General features: G+C 43.7%; 1 protein-coding gene across 1 annotated transcript in view; it reads right to left on the reverse strand.

Moving 5' to 3' along the window:
* The window catches only part of VPS13D (vacuolar protein sorting 13 homolog D), a 236,236-nt gene extending 219,521 nt beyond the window's left edge, over positions 1–16,715 (reverse strand). Inside the window, exons 1-12 of the mRNA XM_028487836.2 lie at positions 16,706–16,715; positions 16,516–16,593; positions 14,143–14,333; positions 13,965–14,045; positions 10,817–10,933; positions 8,019–8,123; positions 6,406–6,576; positions 5,888–5,988; positions 4,897–5,065; positions 2,775–2,876; positions 2,433–2,634; positions 938–1,117 (exon numbers count right to left, since the gene is read on the reverse strand). Of these exons, the coding sequence (XP_028343637.2) occupies positions 938–1,117; positions 2,433–2,634; positions 2,775–2,876; positions 4,897–5,065; positions 5,888–5,988; positions 6,406–6,576; positions 8,019–8,123; positions 10,817–10,933; positions 13,965–14,045; positions 14,143–14,333; positions 16,516–16,593; positions 16,706–16,715 (1,507 nt within the window). The remainder of the gene's footprint in view (positions 1–937; positions 1,118–2,432; positions 2,635–2,774; positions 2,877–4,896; positions 5,066–5,887; positions 5,989–6,405; positions 6,577–8,018; positions 8,124–10,816; positions 10,934–13,964; positions 14,046–14,142; positions 14,334–16,515; positions 16,594–16,705) is intronic.
* Positions 16,716–21,895: the final 5,180 nt, after the last annotated feature.

The raw sequence follows: 21,895 nt of genomic DNA on the forward strand, positions 1-21,895 counted from the left end.
TGCCGCGGAGCGGCTGGGCCCGTGAGCCATGGCCGCTGAGCCTGCGCGTCTGGAGCCTGTGCTCCGCAGCGGGAGAGGCCACAGCGGTGAGAGGCCCGCGTACCGCAAAAAAAAAAAAAAAAGATTATAAAGTCAAAAACAAACTGGATTTTTTTTTTTTTGGTCATTTGCCTTTAAACTACTGACAAGCCACAGATAACTGGCTATTTTATGAACTGCAATAAATCTGTTTGTGAGAAGAGAAAACCAACATCTGGGTATTTATTTACATACCTTTAATTCAAATTCAGAAAAAGAAGTCAAATACAGTCGATCTTCATTATTCGCAGACTCCATATTTACAAATTCGCCTATTCACTAAAATTTACTTGTAACCCCAAAATAATACTCACGGTGCTCTGCGGACATATGCAGAGCAGCCAAAAATTCGAGTCACCTGAAGCGCATGTTCCCAGCTGAAGCTGAACATGGCAATGCTCTGCCTTCTGGTTTCAGCTCATAGAAGTGTCCTTGTGTGGTCTATTTAGTGCCATTTTTTTGCATTTTTGTGCTGTTTCTTGGTGATTTCGCTGTTTAAAAGGGTCCCCAAGCACAGTGCTGAAGTGCTATGCCTTACAGAGGAAATACATGTAGTAGATAAGCTTCACTCAGGCATGAGTCACACGCCGCTGGCCATGAGTTCAATTAATGAATCAACAACATATATTAAGTAAGGTGTCTTTAGACACACACACTCATAGGACAAGGTTATGTACTGACCCGTTGACGAGTGTGACGACCAGAGGCTTGCAGCCACCTAACCTTGTGTTTCCCTCCGGAGCCTGGATTCAGTATTCATGCAACTTTCTAGAACATAACTACTGCAAATAATGAGACTCAAGTGGACACTTCTGCCCAGAGAGATAGAGAGCATCAGGTGGCTCTCTGGGGGCAATACCTGAAAACTCAAGCTGCATGAAAGCACTTTGATTCATCTGGGCAGCTCCCTGCTCCTGGTGCAGCAGAGTCACGGTCCCTCGCTGCAGCTGTAAGTTCAGTTTGGCAAAGACATGGTCTCGCTTTGTGTACGTGTTCATACAAGAGGCGTCTGCAGTGGGGTCAAAAAACTCCTCGGAGCCTAAATGTGAGGAAGAAAAGACTTTAAGAAAACACAAGGGAAATTTTAAAAAGCACTGATCACAGTCATTATGACATTACTTAACTATTTTCCCCCTTTGTAGGGAAGAACTCCAAAGTCATGGGTGACTGTTTTATTCACCAATGTGACACGACCCTAACTGTTTTATAAGGGCCCTGATCAACTTATTGTCAAATGACGGACGATGCCAAAGTCATGGTAAAGTACAGTATAAGGCAGCACTGCCCAATACAGTGCACTGACCTACACTGCACTGTCCTACACAGTGGCCACTAACCACAAGTGGCTTTGAGCACTGTGGCTCATGTGGCAAGTCAACTGAGGAAGTGAATTTTTTATTTTAGTTTAATAAATTTAAATAGCCATTAGTGACTACAGCTACCATACTGGACAGCCTGGGTGTAAAGCGTGGCTCCGGATTGGTATTCAAGCCTCAGAGTTTAAAACTTTTGAACTTGTTCAGATTTAATTCTCCTACAATCACTGCCACTCAGATTGATCTGAAACCATATTAATATTCAAATTCAGTAATGGAGTTGCAAACAAGTATCTCTCGAAACTTCCTCTCTCTGACTCTATGAACATGAGACAAACTGTTGCTAATGTCTTTTTTTTTTGGATGTGTTGGGTCTTCGCTGCTGCGCACAGGCTTTCTCTAGCTGCAGTAAGCGGGGGCTACCCTTCATTGCAGTGCACAGGTCTCTCATTGAGGTGGCTTCTCTTTGTTGCGGAGCACGGGCTCTAGGCATGGGGGCTTCAGTAGTTGCAGCATGCAGGCTTCAGTAGTTGTGGCACGTGGGCTCTAGAGCGCAGGCTCAGTAGTTGTGGCACATGGGCTTAGTTGCTCAGCGGCATGTGGGATCTTCCCGGACCAGGGATCGAACCCGTATCCCCTGCACTGGCAGGCGGATTCTTAACCACTGCACTACGAGGGAAGTCATCCTACTTTTTTTTTTTTTTTTTTTTTTTTGCGGTAAACGGGCCTCTCACTGTTGTGGCCTCTCCCGTTGCGGAGCACAGGCTCCGGACGCGCAGGCTCAGCGGCCATGGCTCACGGGTCCAGTCGCTCCGCGGCATGTGGGATCTTCCTGGACCGGGGCACGAACCCGTGTCCCCTGCATCGGCAGGCGGACTCTCAACCACTGCGCCACCAGGGAAGCCCCTTCTACTTTTTTTTTTTTTTTTTAATTTGAAATATACCATGGGCCATTTCACAAATAACAGATGAATCATGAACCAAGTGTCTCCTTTCACTATAGCCAAGAAGGGCAAGTAAAGGCCAGCCCTGCCTTACCCAGGATCTCCTCAGGAGTCCAGTGTTCGTGCTGCTCCGCAGTCAGGCCCTCGACTGGTTTCCCTTCAGGGGTCTGCTGCCCATACCAGCCGCCCCAGCCAGGAAACCAGGACTGAAGGTACTGCAGCATCCCGCTGCCTCCACTGGGTTCTGGGTCTCCAGGAGACTCTCCCGGAGAATACAACTGAGGTTCTCGTAAGCTCTGTGTCAATCAAAAATGAGCACATATGAGTACTAGAAGACAGAAACAGGAAGTGATACCCCGCTACTTATTCTCTGTCTGCCCACAGAGGCACTCAGAGCCTACTGGGACAGAACACATCTTCTCAGAGGATTTCCTACCTCTGCCAGTTCTTCCTGTTTGTGAAATCGTTCATGAACCAGTTCACGCAAAATCTTCAATTCCTCAAAGCTCTGTTCCTCTTCAATCCGACACACTTCCTCCTGTTTGGGTGAAAACAAACCAACAAAACAGGTATTATAGCTCCAGAGAAACGGGACACCTTCACGAACCAGTCCAGTACTGTGAAGGAACCCAACCGGCCTCCAACGTTTCCCAACATTTCGAAGGCCAAGAAACAATGAAAATGAACAGTTAATTCCATAATTGCTATGTTTCTGGTTTAAAAAGCTTTTCCATATAACACGGATAGATTCTACCTGGTCTCTGAAATGAGACTAATGGTAAGTACAGAGGGAGGAGACACAGTACTGAGTTGAAAATGGGAAATGAAGAACATGTGCTGCCAGAGTATCCCATCTTTGCACAGCAATGGCGGTTTACAAAGTGCCTTCACATGCGTTACCTCAATTGATTCAAGTTGGTGGCTAGTTATTATTCTTCCCACTTCAGATGAGGAAACTGAGGACCAAGTTTACAGAGTTAAGTGTGTAGGCCTCCAGCTCCTTTATGTTTCATATGGGACATTACCAAGGAAGTGGTCATTTTCATTTGTTTCATGCTAGTTAGGAAAGAACAGTGGTGGCCAGCTACATGCAAAGATGCAAAAGAAAGCAGAGGTAGCTATCCTAAGCTGTTTCTTATACACTATGATTAAGAAAGGATATTATATGTGTTTACTTGCTCACCTCAGTTGTAATTTAGATTTTTCTCTCCCTCCGTATCTTTGCCTGTGCCTTTAAGAAAACCATCCAAAACAAAAGGTCTGGTTTCTTCCATCCTTTTCATAAGGTTTCTATGTCGATAACCATGCCTGACACTGGTGAAAAAAGCACTAGCAAATTGAGTGGGTCATGCCCGGGGTGCCGGCAGAAGAGCTGAAAACACACAGGGGTTCAGCACTGCCACTGGTTACCACAGTGGGGTGCTCTCATAGGCTGAATGTGTCCCCCCAAAATTCATATGTTGAAGCCCTAACCCCCAGTGTGATGGGATTTGAAGGTGGGGCCCATGGGAGGTGAACAGGTTTAGATGAGGTGATGAGGATGGAACCATCATGATGGGATTAGTTGCCTTATAAGAAGGGGAAGGCAGACAGATCTCTCTCTACCCAGGAAAGGCCAAGTGAGCACACAGTGAGAAGGCGGCTGCCCACAAGCCAGGAGGTTGGTCTTCCCCAAGAACCAAATCTGCCAGCACCTTGATCATGGACTTTTCAAGCCTCCAGAATTGTTAAGAAATAAATGTCTATTGTTTAAGCCTCTCAGTCTGTGGCATGTTGTTATAGCAGCCCGAGCTAAGACAGGTGCTAAAGGGAAGCTTAGAAGGGTTTACTAAAGAGAAGAGTGAATTAAGAGATAGTACGCAAGCCAAAATACCGGAAACAGTCTAAATTGCTATTATAAAAACTCAAGCTCACAAAACCGAAACAAATCAAGGAGGAAACACTCCCTACTGCCTTCCCCCAGGAGACAGAGGCCGACAGACTAGAGCCAGGAGGGAGCTTCACACCAGGACTCCAGGACTGCTGGTTCTAAGGGTCTCTGGTCCTGCAGGTAGCTAAAACAGAAGCTTGCCTTCACCCCTACTTCACAACCTCGGCCTAGCCTCTACCTCCAAAACCCCAAGGTCAATCAAGTCAATTGGCATTAGGGAAAATGTGGGCCAAAGTCTACAGAGATTAGTTATAGACTTTGCAGGAAAAGAATTAGGATCAGGTGTTGAAGAGACCTGAGTGACTAGATGGAATGTCTCTCTGGGCCCCGCGCCGAGAGCTGGGGGGGCAGGGAGTGGGTAGGCCTGGCAGGACCACGGCCCCTTTCTCTTCCTCTCCCACCCCATGGCCCGGCTCTCCTCAAGCAACAGAAGGTGGAAGATGCTTCCTGCCAAGGCAAAGCCGGGCCTTCCAAGAAGCCCTCACCCTAATAAGACCAACTTTATCCTGTAAAACTATGATCCCGAACAAAGACTTTATTTCTTCACAGGTTCCCTTTACTTCAGCCTTTGAGAGACATCCTTACCCTCTGACTGGAGACGAGAAATGAGAGACAACAGCCTCCTCACCTTGTCGTCTGCAGACAGCAAGCCTCCTTTCAACTTGGTAAAGTATTTGTCGGTGTAGGATACGGCATCACGGGCCCGGTGCAACAGGAAGTCCCACGTGCAGCGTGTCCGCTGCTCCCGGATCTCATGCAGGTTGGCATTCAGAGCAAAATACCACCACTCTCGGCAGCTGAAACAGTTCATAACCATCTAGTTACTTACAATAAAAGCGATGAAAATGCTATCGACCCAGAGCAATACACAACACACCACTCCCCTTCTGAGACACCTCTTCTCTTGTCAGCCATCTGTTTATGCCTCAAACTCAAATAATGTTAGGCTAACCTCAACATATGGGGAAAGTTAATCTACTGGATCCTCAGTTTACACACCGATTATAATACATTACTCAATTGGTCTGAATCACCCATAACATCAGCCCCTCCCACATAAAATCAAGTGGTGGCTATACAGTAAATACCATCGCAAGATAATCAGCAAGGATTTGACTATTAAAGATTTTAAATGGAATATTTCAAGGAAGGCTGGAAATACACAGCATCTAAAAAAAGTTTTAATATATTGACTCGTCAAGTTTAGCACATCTACATAAAAAAGATTTATTTTTGCTATAGACGTTATCAAGTGTACTATATAAATGCTGACCAAACAACTTAGGAGAAAAGACACAGGGAAGTAGGTTCAAGAGTGCTGCAAAGTATTTACCACACAATCAGAGCCCACCAGAGCAACGCCAATCTCCGTACTAAATGAGGATGAGAGGACCTTCTGAATTCCACTACGCTCGACCTAAGAGTAAACCCGCTACACCAAAGAGATATACAGTAGCATGTCAATAATGATAAACAACAGAAATGGCATTTTAAAACCCAGAAAAGTCGACTGTACTTTTATCTCCAACCATGTGTAAAAGACAGTGAGGCATATTTCTGATCTAGGTACAAAAAAAGAACATGCATTTCAGACACAACACATAATTGACAAGCCTTACTTCTCAGATACGGCCACTTTGGGTTTCCATTTTCGGAACTTCAACTGCCTCTCCTTTCGTTCCAGCTCCTTGAGGAATTCCATGATTTGCCGGTATTGCAACTTTTTATTAGAGGTTAAGAGACACTAGGTTAGAATTGGTTTGTTTCTTTTGCTCAGTTAAGACACATACGTCACAGGAACAAGTCACATTAGTCAACCCACTGAGCTGATATCCAGTGCAAACTGCAAAACTAAACTCCAGCACCAAGTGTCACGTCTCTCTGAACAGTCAGTGAAGTACGTAAATTTACTGTCTCTCTTGTACTCTTTGTTCAGCACTTAAAATATCAAATCAAAACTAACATGAGACCCACCCAATCCAACTGTATAAAGACAGTGGGTTCTGCACCCACCACAGCCTGGTCTCATGCACACTTCCTTTCCCACGAGGGGACCTCGAAGTATCCAGACCCTTCTATCAACATGCCTCCTTCACCCCAGTTATCAGTCCGATAGTTACAGGGAGAAACAGGGAACCTGAGAGAGTTTCAAGGGAATGGTCTCCAGATGAATATCACATTCAATACGGGGAGTGTGCCGAGACCTCAGAGGCTCTTTAGAGCAGTTTCTCTTCAGAAGAGCAGATGCGCACACAGGCTCCAGGATGTAGTGATGGTTTCGACTCTCCTGGCTCTTGTCCATGGCCTCCTGAGTGTCACAAGAATGGGTGTCATCATAGCAAGTATTTTCAGGATCAAGTCACCTGTTGGAATGTTGTCTAATCTACAGCATATTACATCAGAATCCAAAAGCAGGATAAAACTGGGAATCTAAAGCTCTCTAGCATTTTAAAATTTTTATTTGTATTTCTTACAGGTAATACATTAGGTAATACATTCATGTGGTTTAAAATTTAAAAGGCAAAAAAGTGCAATCTCTCCTTCCTACTCCCATCCTCCAGGCACCCAGTTACCCTACTCACAGGCAACCAATGACACCAGTTTCTTATATACTCCACCAGAAGCATTCTGTACATAGTCAGCCAAATGCTAATTTTCTGGGGTTTTTAAACCATTCTTACACAAATGGCATATATGCTCTTTTATCTTGGTTTTTTTTTTTGTTTTTTTTTTGTTTTTGTGGTACGCGGGCCTCTCACTGTCGTGGCCTCTCCCATTGTGGAGCACAGGCTCTGGACGCACAGGCTCAGCGACCATGGCTCACGGGCCCAGCCGCTCTGCGGCATGTGGGATCTTCCCGGACCGGGGCATGAACCCGTATCCCCTGCATCGGCAGGCGGACTCTCAACCACTGCACCACCAGGGAAGCCCCTATCTTGGTTTTTTAAACTTAATACTGTATCTTAGAGACTATTACGTATTCATCATAAAGATCTTTGCCTTTATTTTTATAGTTGCATACTCTTCTACTGTATGGATGCACAGTATTTATTTAATCAAATTAGCAAAACAAAAACCATTCTGCACAATAGCATGCAAGCCAAAGATAATCGTGGTCGAGGGAAATATGAGTCCTTTTTCTCCGTTTCACTTAAACCACCTACAATTTCTTTACAAAAAGATTAAACTGAGTTTTTTAAAATATCCTTCACAAACAGTAATACTTTATATCCAATGATTTATAATGACTTTCTAAGTATTTCTTAAAGGAATGACACCGAAGGTGAAATTACAACATAAAATGTTGTAAGAAAGCTCTTCTTTAAGAACCAGATCTGGTGCTTCATTCATTAAAAATCTGGATGCTTAGTACACTGGTGGCTAAGAGAGTGGAGAATGCTAATATGTTAAGTGCATGCAGTGGAATACCATGTAATAGTCAGAAGCAATGAATCAGAAGTATAAGCAGCAATACTGATCAATCTTAAAAACAGAGGTTTAAGTGAAAAAAAGCTAACAAAGAAATCAATAATACACTATAAATGTAAAACATACACAAATCCCTATATATTGTTCAGAGTTACAGACACAGCAAGTACCTCAAGCATACATACTCAAGAGCGAACGCCTATGCAGGGAGAGGGGATGGGAATGGGAACAGAGACGCAGAGAACAAAACCTTATGTGGTAACGATCCTACACCACTTTACTGCCGTGCTGTGTTATAACAAAGCCCTGCCACAATCATACCTGTAACTCCACCTGAGGCAAATCCCCCAATAAAGTGCAATCGACATCCCAATAGATGCTAAACTCTGCCACATCTAACTGCTTTTTCCGCATTAATTTCTGTACCTGAGGGAAGACAGGGAAGAAAAGAGGATTCTTTATTCACAAATTTATCCATTCATTCAACAGGCCATTTGTGAAGAATCATGCACTGGGTGCTTTGCATGGTGCTGAGGGTACAAAACTGAATGAAAACATGGTTACAGAGTTCAGAATCTAACTAACTGGAAATACAAACATGCAAATAATTTTAATTAAGCAGAGGGAAGCAGAGGAAGAATATATGAGCTGCCATGAGCAAACAAAGAGAAAATGTCACTGTGTAGATGAATATCAAAAGATGTGTACATTTCAGACAAAGGGTGGGAGGGAGGGACTGGGACACAATTCAAGGAGTGGGGCCAATGACACCAAAGGCCTGACAGCTGCAGAGGACGGCGAGCACATCTGTGTAACTGCAGCACTGTGCTCAGGGATGGGGCGGTATCGGCTCACGTGTATGGACACACATTTGAAGTGAGGAGCTAGTTAAGTGTTGAGAAAAGTAGGCTGGAACGTTACTAGGTTGAATAGTCCCCCTCGCACCCCCCAAAATTCATGTCGTCCCAGAACCTGTGAATGAGACCTTACTTGGATATAGGGTCTTTGCAGGTATAATCAAATTAAAATGAGGTCATACTGGATTGGGGTGGGCCCTAATCTAATCACTGGTGTCCTTATAAGAAGAGAAAACAGACACATGGGGAAGAAGGCATATGAAGATGGAGGCAGAGACTGGAGTGATGTATCCACAAGCCAAGGAACACCAAGGCAACCGCCGGAAGCAAGGAGAGAGGCATGGGACAGTCTCTCCCTCAGAGTCTCCGGGGCGAACCAACCCTACCAACACCTTGATTTTGGACTCAGGCCTCCAGAACTAAGGAAAATAAATCTCTGTTGTTTTAAGCCATCTAGTTTGTGGTGATTTATTATCATAGCCCTAGAAAACAAATACAATAAGAAGTTTGTCATATTAAGGAGTTTGGATGTCATACTTGAAGGGACTTGGAGCCACTGAGGGTTTTGATGCAGGCATGCACACGAGGACCCGGTATGGGTTTTAGAAACAGAACTCTAGCAACAGTGCAAAGTGGAGCTTCCCCCTATGGAGTCATGGGTGTGTCAGGATAATGAGCAAGTTAGTTTATAGGATCGAGTTACATTTTAGGAATACAGCGACCCTTGAACAACATGGGAGTTAGGGGCGCCGACCCTCCGCGAAGTGGAAAATCCACGTGTAACTTTATAGTCAGCCCTCTGTATTCGAGGTACTACATCCAAGGATCATGTAATACTGTGGTATGTATTTAGTGAAAGAAATCTGCGTCTAAGTGGACCTGTACAGTTCAAACCCATGTTGTTCGAGGGTCCACGGTATTTGGTTACTCTGAGCTAAACACCTCCAGCCCCAAGCACCCACATCCATCTGCCCCAGTGTCCTGTACAAATACCATGATCCTTCTTTGTGTGTCATGACATGGGAAAGGTTGAGAAGCACTGGCACAGAACGGATCAAGAGTCTAGGATGGAAGCAAGGAGGTCACGGAAGGCAGGATTTTACTGAGCAAGGCAGAAGCTGGCAGCATCCTGAACTCAGACAGTCACAGTGAGGATAAGCATAAGAGCCACATTTGAGACATGTTGCGGGAAAAACTGGCAGGACGTTGTCACCGAACGGATATGGAAACTGAGGAATAAGAAGTGAAGGGATGAGCACAGGCTTCTAGGGACTAGCATCGTGGGTAAGAACACGTGCTCTGAAGCAGGGCTGGCAAACCTGTTCTGTAAAGGGCCAGAGAGCAAATACTTAGGCTTTGGGGGCCATTCGTTCTCTGCTGCAGCTACTCAGCTCTGCCACTGCAGCACAAAAGCAGCCTTAACAACATGTAAATAACAGGCGTGGCAGCGATCCACTAAATCTTAATTTACAAAAGTAGGCGGGGCAGATGTGGCCCCCAGGCCACAGTCTGCCCACCCCTGCTGCACAGCCGGTCCACCTGGGTTCCAGACCCGACGCCACCACTCCCTCACCCTTCTGCTCCCCAGCGTCCTCGGCTGTAGTGCAAGGAGAACAGTGGTGGAAATGACGGGGAATTCAATGAGATAAATCATGTGAAGCACTAAGAACAGTGCCTGGCACATAAAAGGGCTCTAGTGATGTAAGTGTTCATACGTGTGTTTGTAACATTCAGTAACATGTTAGAGAATGAAGGAAAACAGTTGCTTTCAGGGGAGTGAAATGGGCAGGTGAAATATAATGGGATCACTTTGATTATAATGAGCCTAAATACCACAGAGGCGTCCAATAGGTAGTTAGAGACCTTGAATCTGAAGGTCATAGGAGGGGTGGAGAATGGCCCTTCGGGCACCATCGGCAAATATTCCCAGGCGGCTGCTGAAACTATGAAACAGAATGAGCATGCCCTGAGAGTGCATGTAATGTAAGAAGAAAATCAAAGATAAGATCCTTTCTGCACCTCAGTTTCTTCGTGAACAAAATGTGCCAACGTTTAATGGATGAATTAAATAAGAACAGGTCAGAAGAAATTAACTGTTTCCCTATTTCAGCAAATGAGACAAGAGACATCCACACCCTCCAAAGAACATGGAGAAGAAGATCGTGATCTCATTTACCTAACACAAAAGGACACGAGGCAGAGCCCTAAATGCTCCAGACCAAGTGCTTTCTTCCCGGTTTGCAGTCGTTATTTCATACTCACAGGCTCGTTCACAGCATTCTGCATGGACACATTCTTAATGCAGACGCCAAACGCAAAAGGATGGGAAGGATTGGTAATACCGTCTTCAAAGCGCAAATGGACATCTTGAATTTTTAACTGCAGCGGGGAAAAAAACACATTTAGACAACTGCTGCAGGTAGAATACCATAGGCAGGAGTTTACTTAAGTAAACCACAGCAGGCATTTTACACAAATGCATAGCTTATGTCACACACACCCAATAATCTAAGTTCCTCAGAGATTTATAATCACACACTGGACATGAATGACACTTCTTTGTGACCAGTGCCTTCTCAAGAAGAGAGTTACAATACTTTCATCAAATCGTTTCAGACAACACCTTAAACACTGAAATAAAGTACTACCATTGTATCTAGATAACTGGCCCTCCCTCTCTTATGATATCTTAATCTTGCCTCTGTGTCCTCAAACCTGGACACAGGAACACCAGCACGGCATTTCCATTTTGACCTTATTTATTTCCCCTTACCCCTCTAGTGGGGCTACAGAAAAAGCACTCTGCTTCAATGAATTAAAAAATAATAACAGAAAGTGAAAAGAACACCCATAGAATGTGAGAAAATATTTGCAAATCACATATCTGATGATAAGGGACTAAAATCCAGGATATATAAAGAACTCTTACAACTCAATAGTTAAAAATAAATAAATACATTTTTAAAATAGAAATGGGATTTGGACAGACATTTCTCCAAAAGATATACAAATGGCCAATAAGCACATGAAAAGATGCTCAACAACATTAACCATTAAGGAAACGCAAATCAAAACCACACTGAGGGGCTTCCCTGGTGGCGCAGTGGTTGCGAGTCCGCCTGCCGATGCAGGGGACACGGGTTCGTGCCCCGGTCCGGGAAGATCCCACATGCCGCGGAGCGGCTGGGCCCGTGAGCCGTGGCCGCTGAGCCTGCGCGTCCGAAGCCTGTGCTCCGCAACGGGAGAGGCCACAGCAGTGAGAGGCCCGCGTACCGCAAAAAAAAAAAAAAAAAAAAAAAAAAAACCACTGAGATTTCACTTCATACCCACTAATATGGTCATTATTAAAAGACAGACAATAACAAACACTGATCAGGATGTGGAAAAATTGAAACGTTCACACATTACTGGTGAAACTGTAAAACAGTTCCTCAAAAAATTTAACATATAGTTACCATATGACTCAACAATTCCACTCTTAGGTATATACTCAAGAGAACTGAAAACATACGTTCACACAAAACCATACACATGACCGTTTATAGCAGCAATATTCCTTATAGCCAAAAAGTGGAAACAACCCAAATGTCCATCAACTGACAAACGGATAAACAAAATGTGGTCTATCCTAAGAACTGCAAAAACTCTAGGTATGAGCACTCCGTTCACACGCCCGCCCTAAGAGACCCGGCCAAATTTTAACATAGGCTTCTAGCAGCCTAAGGCTGAGTCCCCTGGACATTCCATCCCCTTCCTGAGTTCCCGTCTAGAAAAGCTCAGGGCTGTGTGTTCTAGCCAACGCCTGACAAGAGCACACCCGAGCCCCTTCTTAGAGCATTTACCAAAAAGGGCTTCCAACTGTGAACCCTTTCTCTGTCCCTATGCGATGTGTCTCCTACAACTCAAGGACCTATAAGCCACTCCCTGGAAATGGAATCGTCAGGAAGGACGGGGCCTCTGTCTCCCCTCTCTCTGGGAGGACAGAAGCCCAGCTAGCAGACACAGCTGGCCTAATCATATCTACACTGACCAACCCTTTGTAATTTTTCACCTGAGCCCTCCTCTCCCCACCCGCCCCCCACCCGCCCCCATTCTCCCTTTAGAAGGCCTGGTCACCTCTGTACAAACTGGAATGGAGCTCTGCTCCTTCCCCTACTGTCAGGAGTCACTGAATAAAGTCTGTTTTCACCACTTTAACTTCACTCCAGCTTTGTTTACCTTTGGCAATCCATCCAATGGAATACATTACTCAGTCATAAAAAGAATAGAGTCCTGATACCCGCCACAACATGGATGAACCTTGAAAGCATTACGCTAAAAGGCCAGTACAGCCCCATTGATATGAAATGTCCAGACTAGGCAAATCCACAAAGTAGATTAGTGGTTGTAGGGGGCTGGAAGGAGAGGGGAATTGGAAGTGGCTACTAGTTGGGTATGATGAAAATGTTCTGGAATTAGACAGTGGTGATCGATGCCCAACTTTGTAAATATACCAAATACACTAGATTGTACACTTTAAAAGTGTGAACTCTATGGTATGTGAACTAAATCTCAATAAAGCTATTATTAAAAATAAAATTAAAATAATGAGGAATTTTTTCAAAAAATCAATGACGGCTAAAATAAATAAATAACTGCCTGGAAAAGAATTCAAAGCAGTCACCTCAAATGTACTGATCTTTTCCCCCAATGTTATCAAAGTTATGAATCCAGCAACCTCAGGCTGTATTTTGGGGGGAAGTGGGACACCTTAAAAACATGTGGCCTGTGTCACTTTGGTACTGCAAGAAAACCCTGGAGGTAGTAAGTATGGGCTAACACTTACGACACACTGAAAATTAGTGTGAACCCTGCTCTAGTTTTTGAGGACAAACAAAACAATAATTAAAGCAGAAAATAGGGCCAACAGCCCTAGCACTGAAACTCATCAAACTGCCTCCAGACACATCAGTGAGAGTAAATATCTTACTGCGCTGTTCACAGTGCACTACGGAATCAACTGGAAACCACATCCAACCCCTCTCATTGTACAGGTGAAGAAACTGAGACTAAGAGATTAAGTGATTTAGTCATGAAGACTCAGGTGACCTGGCTTCTTGGGAGGTAAATCCTTCAGCAAGTAGGGTTCCAATATTCGAAAAAAAAAATGAAGTGAAATGTCAATGAAATGAAAACTCCTACTCACACTAACTGAAGCAAGAAAAACCTGTGTCTGCCCTGAGCTGGACTCGCTTTTCAGGTTTTCCCTCTGGCACCGCCTATGAAAAGGCACACGTGAGCAATCAGTACTCTCCACAGACACCCTGTTATCAGTTAAACCCACAGGAAACAGCAACCACGGATGTGAAATGCACTTAAGCCTGAGTGATCCCTTCTGTGTTCATACTTTATAAAAGCCATTAGGACTTACTTCAATATTCTCCACAATTCTCGTAACCACAGAGGCGGTAACTGAATACCAGTAGGACTCCCCTTTCTGCTGGCGTTCGTTCTACAAAGGAAAGAGCCGGTGTCAGCAGAATCTAGTGCTTTGCTCATTTCAAGTCTCACCACCACCGCTCTCATGGCCAAAAGGATTTCTGCCTTGCCTTCCACTTTTCCTCCAGGGCTTGAAGGAGATCTTTCTTGCGTTCCCTTTCCAACAGCTTCTCCTTTTCATCATTGAAATCCTGTATTTTTTCAGGGGCTCCAATTAAGTGAAGGCTGGAGATGGAGATCACCCAAGGGTCCACATGGGGGCGATAGAAGGGAATCTGAAGGGTTACCTTCCCAATTAAGCCTGGAAAAAGGAAAGTCTTGTTAACTGTCTGCACACATTTTTAAATTCTATTTTTCTGTATTCTAGTTTTCTTTAAGGAGTATTATTACCATTTATTTTTTAATTTAAGAAAACAAGCAGCAAGTTTTCGTACATGTGAAACAAACATTAGTGGGCTGAGATCTGTAAGAACGAGGCATAATAAAGCAGAAGATGGAAAAAGGTCAGTGTAACTTTTTCACATCTAATGCAACATCTCCCTCTGGAAACTACCTCTTCCCCAACAGGACTACATCGTAAACTTCCCTGGGGTGTCTTTTCTTCCCATGGTACCTGTACTAGCCCATGGGCTCACACTCATCTCTTGTTCATTATTAATTAGCTGGTTGATAGGTACTTATTGGGAGTTATCAGACTTAGCAATACGCCCAATATTGAACACAGCAACCAAAACGTAGGTCACGCTGCAGTGGTACTCTATCGAGAAAGAATTCCAATTCTTCATGAGAACTCGGGCTGATGGGAAAGCTAAATGGCCTGGTAGAATTGTGACACTTATTTCCCAAGTTCTACCATTTCTCAAAGATCCACACAGCCCAACTAACAGTCTACCTCTGAAAGCAACACATGTTATCAGACTGTTATCATTACTGTCTAAGATCTAGAATTCGAGCAGGATCGATCTGTTATATTTAAGATAACAGAGTATCATTAACACCAAATGATCAACTGTGTAATCCAGTAACAGGTGAAGAAATCTTACAACAAATAATGAAAAAATATTTTAATTTTGACTTTAGAAAAATGAAAGTAAGTTTTTTACATTTAATAAAATTTATATTATAACTGAAACCATACACCAATTTTCACAACAAAGAATTTTAACAATAATTAGTGCACAGTTGCAATTCTAACCTAAATTAATTGGGAGGACACTTATATGACAGCAAAATATAACTTCTGTTACATTTTATTTTTGCAGAACAAGCATAAAAAGGGTCACTTTTGCCAAAATATTAGAAAACATCAATTTTCCCTAAGAGCCTCTCTTAATCCTTTGATAGAGAAATAAGAACTCTCTTGGAAGTATCCACCGTTTCATCATTCTTGAGAGTTTCTTTCAGATTCTAACTTGTCAGTGCCTTTGCTTGTGATTCTGGCAGTTCACCTATGACTTGAATTGACTTCAAAAAAGCCTAAAGCTCTTGCAAGATTTCTATTTTATTTCACCTAGCAACTGATTTGCATTGTACTTGCACTTTATTGTAATATAAGTACCCTCAAAATAAGGGAAAGACTGACTGATATCAACAGGTTTGTTCAATGAGGAGTAGTGTCTAAAGAGGGACTAATTTTATAAGTGGTCACTTAATAGAGAATATTTTTATTCTGTGATAATTCCTTTTTTTTTTTTTTTGCGGTACGCGGGCCTCTCCCGTTGCGGAGCACAGGCTCCGGACGCGCAGGCTCAGCGGCCATCGGGGCACGAACCCGTGTCCCCTGCATCGGCAGGCGGACTCTCAACCACTGCGCCACCAGGGAAGCCCAATTCTGTGATAATTCTTGTTTCCTTACCAAATCTAGTAACTGCAAGACTCCGATAATAATTGCAAACATCGACTGAGTGTGCCGGGCACTGTTCTAGTCATTTTAATGCATTAACTCAGGTATTCCTCTCAACAAACCTATGATATAGGTACTAGTATTATCCCATCCTAAGAGGAGGATGCATACACAGAGTGGTTAGGGAACTTCCCCAAGGTCACACAGCCAGAAAATGGCAGATATGGAATAGAAACCCAAGCATACTGTTCCAGAGCCCCCCTTTCATTCAATAGAGTAAACTGTCTCTTAGTAATGTGAATTCTCTGAAAATAAGAACCCCCTGTATCTAGGATGGAAGTTCTCAGACTTTAGTAAACATAAGAATCACCTGGGGTGCTTACTAAAGATGCAGGTTCAATAACACTCCCTCAGAGACTCTGATTCAGTAAGTCTGGGGGCCACCTGACCTCCCCACCACCACCCCCAAGATCATCCTGATACTAGTGGCCTAGAGACCACACTTGAAGACTGATCTAAACTCTACCCTTCCTACCCTGCCTCTTCCTGGTCCAACAGAGCCAAACTCAAGGGCTCTCAGTTTTCACGTCCCGATCAATAAAAGACTCAAAACTGCCTCCCGCTCCCTTGTTCCACATACCAGCTTTGACTTCAAATGGTAATTCCAGTTCTTTCAAGGCATCTTTCTTTAAAGGCAAGTTTTCTAATTCAACAGCACCTAAAAAATAAAACCACCATAACATGTTCATCCAACAAATGCAGCAGTTGCCTGTTGTGTGCAAATCAATGAAGGGTAAAGGGAGAGTTTCACATCTAGGCCCAGGCTATACCAATGTGCATTCTCTGTACTAATTTCCTGACCAGCCCACTGACACGTAAATAACAGCTGAAGCGTACCAGCAGATGAAGGATTTAGGCAGGGATCTAACTCTAATGAGCCACATAGTAAATATCTCAGGACTTATAGTGTCTACTGTATATTCTTTTGAATATACTGTATATTCAAAAGGAGTATATTCTCCTTTTGTTTTGTTTTCTTTACAAGCCTTTAAAAATGGAAAAGCCATTCTCAGCTAGCAGGGGCATCTGGCCAGTTGGCCAGTTTACAGATCCCTAGTTTAGGCTACTATTCCACCGGAGGACCATTAACATCTGAATCACCTAGGATGAAATGCAGGCTCCTGGGTCTGAAACAGAAATTTGCAATTTTTAACAAGCTCTCCTTACCCACCGCCCTCCCCCTCCCTCAAAATGGGTGTATTCCATACCACGTCAGAGAGCCCCTGAGAGTTCAATAAAGTTGGTCATCAAGAGGAATTTATACTCTCTCCTCTGGAGAGAGCACCTCTGCAGGTTCTCCTCTGCACCCTCACTTGCAGGTGTAATAACCAGTCAGAGAGCAAAGGCATGAACAGGACCACCGCTGAAGGTCCTTTTCAGACCCAGTTTCTATAATTACTTAAATCCAAAAGCACAAGATGTCTCCAAAGCAGACTGAAGGATTAGTCACAAGGGTGCAGCCAGATTTCTCTCTCTCCCAGCTATGGAAATCAACCCTTTACACATACTGGGTTGGCCAAAAAGTGCATTCGGGTTTTTATGGAAATACCCAAATGCACTGTTTGGCCAACCCAGTACATACTGATCCCTCCCCTGCGCCTAAGGCACTGTGCTGGCCACTGGGAATAAAAACAAAGGCAGGCAGGGTCTCCATCTTCGAAGTGCTGGGGAAACGGCCGTCTTATAAAGTTCTTCGCTTGTGCAACACAAGTCAATTTCTGAGTCACTTACATCTGTCTGAAATGTACTCTCAAGAACAGGGAGTACAGACAACAACCACCCAGCAACCATTAACTGGTAAGAGAACCCAGAAGAAAGGAAAGCAAGTCTTTTCCTCCAAAGACACACTAATACAAGAAACTTAATTATTTTCCCCTTTGAATGATTAAGACTTGTGCATTATTGGCATCTAAAGAAGTATTCAAAGCTAGCATTTTGGCGGATTCTGAGCAAATGCACCCAACTTATTTTTCAGACTTTTGCAAGAACATCTATTCACATGGGGCCCCACTTACCTTAAGACTAACCAAAAGGAGAAGTTAATAATCCCAGAGAGCCCAGAAACAACCCTATATCCACACTTGGGGAGAAAATGAGCATAAGGGGGAAAAAGCATGAGACACATTCCTTATCAGTTGAAACTGACTTAAACGGAGGAAAGCATATAACTTCTTCTCCTTCTGAAGAGCAACATTTGCAATCTGAATCATTCGCCCTATTTTTCAAAACCCAAATCTGTCACAGAGGCAGACGGCCCCAGGTTTCCATGGCTGCTGTACAGAGTGGAGAAGTGGAAAGAACTGCAGGCAATCCATGCAATGAAAAATTAAAGAAGCTGAAGCACAGACAGCAAAGGAGGTAGTCTAGAAAGGAGAGGACACACAGGAAAGAATGAGGAGAAATGGCAGCCTATAGCAAGTCAAAAACAAGGGAATCAGGGACTTCCCTGGTGGCCCAGTGGGTAAGACTCCACGCTCCCAATGCAGGGGGCCCGGGTTCGATCTCTGGTCAGGGAATTAGATCCCACATGCGTGCCGCAACTAAGAATCCTCATGCCACAACTAAAAAGTCCACATGCCACAACTGAAAAATAAAAGATCCCGTGGGCCGCAACTAAGACCCAGCACAGCCAAAAATAAATAATAAATAAAAATAAATATATTTTTTAAAAAGGTAATCAGGCAAAACACAGATCAAAGGCTTCCTACTTCCCCACCCACTCATATGTACCCACAACTGGCCCTGCTGGAAAAGGTCCCGCCGAGGGACCAGGCCACAAAGCACCCAGCATAGGTGAGCACCTTATAGATAATAATGTTTGTTGATTTCCAGACAGATAATTTGCAGACTTATTTATGGATGGCTCTCTCATCCAAAAATTCCTCACCTCAGATTAACAAGAAATCTAGTCACTAGCTGACGTGAATTTAGAGTAATACCTAATGACTACTCAATCCTCTTCCCTCAGCTCTAGGGAAGCCAACCTCATTTAAAGGGCCAAGCTGAGGTTCAGAGCTTATTTTAAAAAAAAAGGAGGGGGAATCTAAACGCATGCCCATGGCCCGGAGCTCAGACCCCCTGACTCGGCACTGGCAGCCGCTATTTTCTGACCCCAAACCAAGACACCCTGCAGGTTTCAGCCTTCTGCCTCTGCTCGCATGCCTCGTTCAGCCTGGAATGTGGTCACCCAGCCTGCGCCATCTATCAAAATCCTGCTAAGACCCACTCAAAGCCACCCCCAGAATAGCTTTCTCAGGGTCCTCCAGACAGGATGAATGGCTCCCCTCCCACTGCATTATGCCTGTATCTCTACTATAACAATGTAATACATGCTGCCTTGTATTACTGTACATTTATTTCTGTCTCCAGGACCGGTTAATGGCTCTCTGAGGGCAGGGATTATAGAGGTGGAGCTGGGATGATGATGATGATGATGACGATGATGATGATGAGGAGGAGGAGGGGGAGGAGGGGAGGAGGGGGCAAGAGAGAGGAGGAGAGGGAGGAGGGGAGGAGGGGGGAAGAGGAGGAGGGGGAGGAGGGGGGAAGAGGGGGAGGAGGGGGGAGGAGGGGGAGGGGGAGGAGGGGGGAGGCGGAAGATGAGGATGGCTATCATTCAGTGAGATCTTACTATGTCCTAAGCATTTCATATGCATTTCTTCATTTGATCCTCACAAAAATATGAGGAAATACTATTATTTTCTTCATTTTTAAGATAAGAAAATGAGGCTCAGAGGACAAGCAGTCTGCTTAAAAATCACAGAGCTGGTCAGTGGTAGTACTAGAGTTCACACCAGACCTGTGTGATCTCTGGCGGCAAGAGGGAGAGTGGATGAAGAGGAGGCTTCCATAACGTGCTCACAGTCACAAACAGCTGTTAAGTGGTGAAAGTGAAACCAGGGTTAGACCCTATGCCTGAGCTCTAAGTATTTTCTACTGTCTCCCCGTTTTGTATCATTCCATAACACAGAGCCTCACCCAAAGCAGCTGCTCAGTGAAAGTCTGTCGAAGGACTGAACAAATGAAATGTTACACAAGTGCTATCTCTGTCCTTCCACTACTCATATGCTACTTTGCATTTTTATTGCTTTTAGCATGTGTGCACAATCTATCCTTGAAGTCCAACCCACCAGCTAATCCTATGTTGATGACCATGTGATGATGATGACACTGACTGAGGACCAAGAACAGTTCTATGTGTTTAGTTCTGAGAACCTTATGAGATAGTTAATATTACCTCCAACTTGCAGAAAGGGAGACTAAAGCAATTTTAATATTTAATTTTCTATTTAATTCTTAGTAGAATCTGAGTAATTTAGTACTAAGGATGTCATGTACAACATGATAAATACAGTTAACATATATGTTATATATGAAAGTTGAGAGTAAATCCTAAGAGTTCTCATCACAAGAAAAACTGTTTTTTCTATTTCTTTAATTTTGTATCTGTATGAGCTGATGGATGTTCACTAAACTTACTGTGATAATCATTTCATGGTGTAAGTCAAACCATTATACTGTATGCCTTAAACTTACACAGTGCTCTATATCAATTATATCTCAATAAAACTGTCAGAAGAAGAAAAAAAGAATTTGAGTAACTTGCCCAAGTTACTGGTAAATGGAGGAACTGGGATTCAAACCCTGTCTGGCTACAAAATCCATACCCTTGACCACTATTTCAGTCTCCTTTGCATCTTGCAAAGCATCTGTAAATATTTGCAGACAGACTGAAATAACATTCTTTTTCCTATCTAGTACCCTCTGCCCCCAAACACTGCTTAACTATGTCATCAAGATCAACAAAAAGTGTCAACTCCTTTACAAAGCCATTCTCTCAGTGCATTGCAATGCTCTAAAACTTTTCTGGCCAAGCATCGTGGTGTGCTTTGGAGCCATAAGGACGGAGTACCTAACTGACACAAGTTTTGAAAAAAAAAACATTTTTCTACTCTGCAGAGAAACATTCCTCAAATTCCACAGGTTCATTAAAAGCCATAGAGAATAATTTTTAAGAAGAGATAAGCACAGAAAAGCAGTAGAAAGCTTCAGAGACACACACAGTTGTCCTGACAAGATATGTTCTGTCTAAAATTGCTGAGATTAGAAATCTATTATTAGTATAGACTCCACGATTTATCAGGTACCACAAATTTCTATTTATTCATTTCTTTAGCAAAGATCCTTCTTCTTACCATACCACTCTTGAGAAAGCCAGCTCTGTTATTAGCAATGTTGTTGCTAATAACAATGTTGCTCCTTCTAGGCCCTGTTACCTGCCCTGTACAACCTGGTCAGCTTCACAGTGTGTCTGAGAACTTCAATAAGTGACCACAGAGGTGAACCTGACACTACTATTGTACTTTAAACACAGCCCCGCCCTGACAACTGGTCACTTTCACTTTCCACTAAGCAGCTCCCTTCTAGGAAAGGGCAGAAGGAAAAGCCGAGGAACAGGAAAGAACCCACTTCTGCTTCCCAAGAAAGGCAGGGAGCGGGGAGGTGCAACCGTGCTTGCTCACCACCGCCTACTGCTGCTGTGATCACTCCACTGGTTTAGGTGGGTCAGAAAACCCCGGAGAATGCTGCTTCTGGGAAGAGAAAATCACTGCACCCTGTGCTCAGACTATACACACATCTGGATCTCTGCTAGCCCCACTAACCTGTCCTGGTCCACTTGCCAAAACTCATACTCCCAGGAAGCCCAGGAGGTTTCCACTATATCTGAGGCCTCCTTTCGTCTTTCTATGATGATTCTCCATGTTTGCAAACTGACTTTATCTCCTTTCTCTAGATTTGTTAAAGGGTTCCATTTTGAGTTGAGCAAACAGAACTTATATTAAAACAAGGAGAAGGAGAAGAAAGCCGCTTTCCAATCCCCACATCAAACCACTGGGCTGCATTTACACAGTATAGACCTGTAAAGGCTAAAATGTCTCAAGCTTTAGGTACGTTACTAC

Source organism: Physeter macrocephalus, chromosome 3, assembly GCF_002837175.3.
Source record: "Physeter macrocephalus isolate SW-GA chromosome 3, ASM283717v5, whole genome shotgun sequence".
In the NCBI taxonomy this organism is placed as follows: Eukaryota; Metazoa; Chordata; class Mammalia; order Artiodactyla; family Physeteridae; genus Physeter; species Physeter macrocephalus.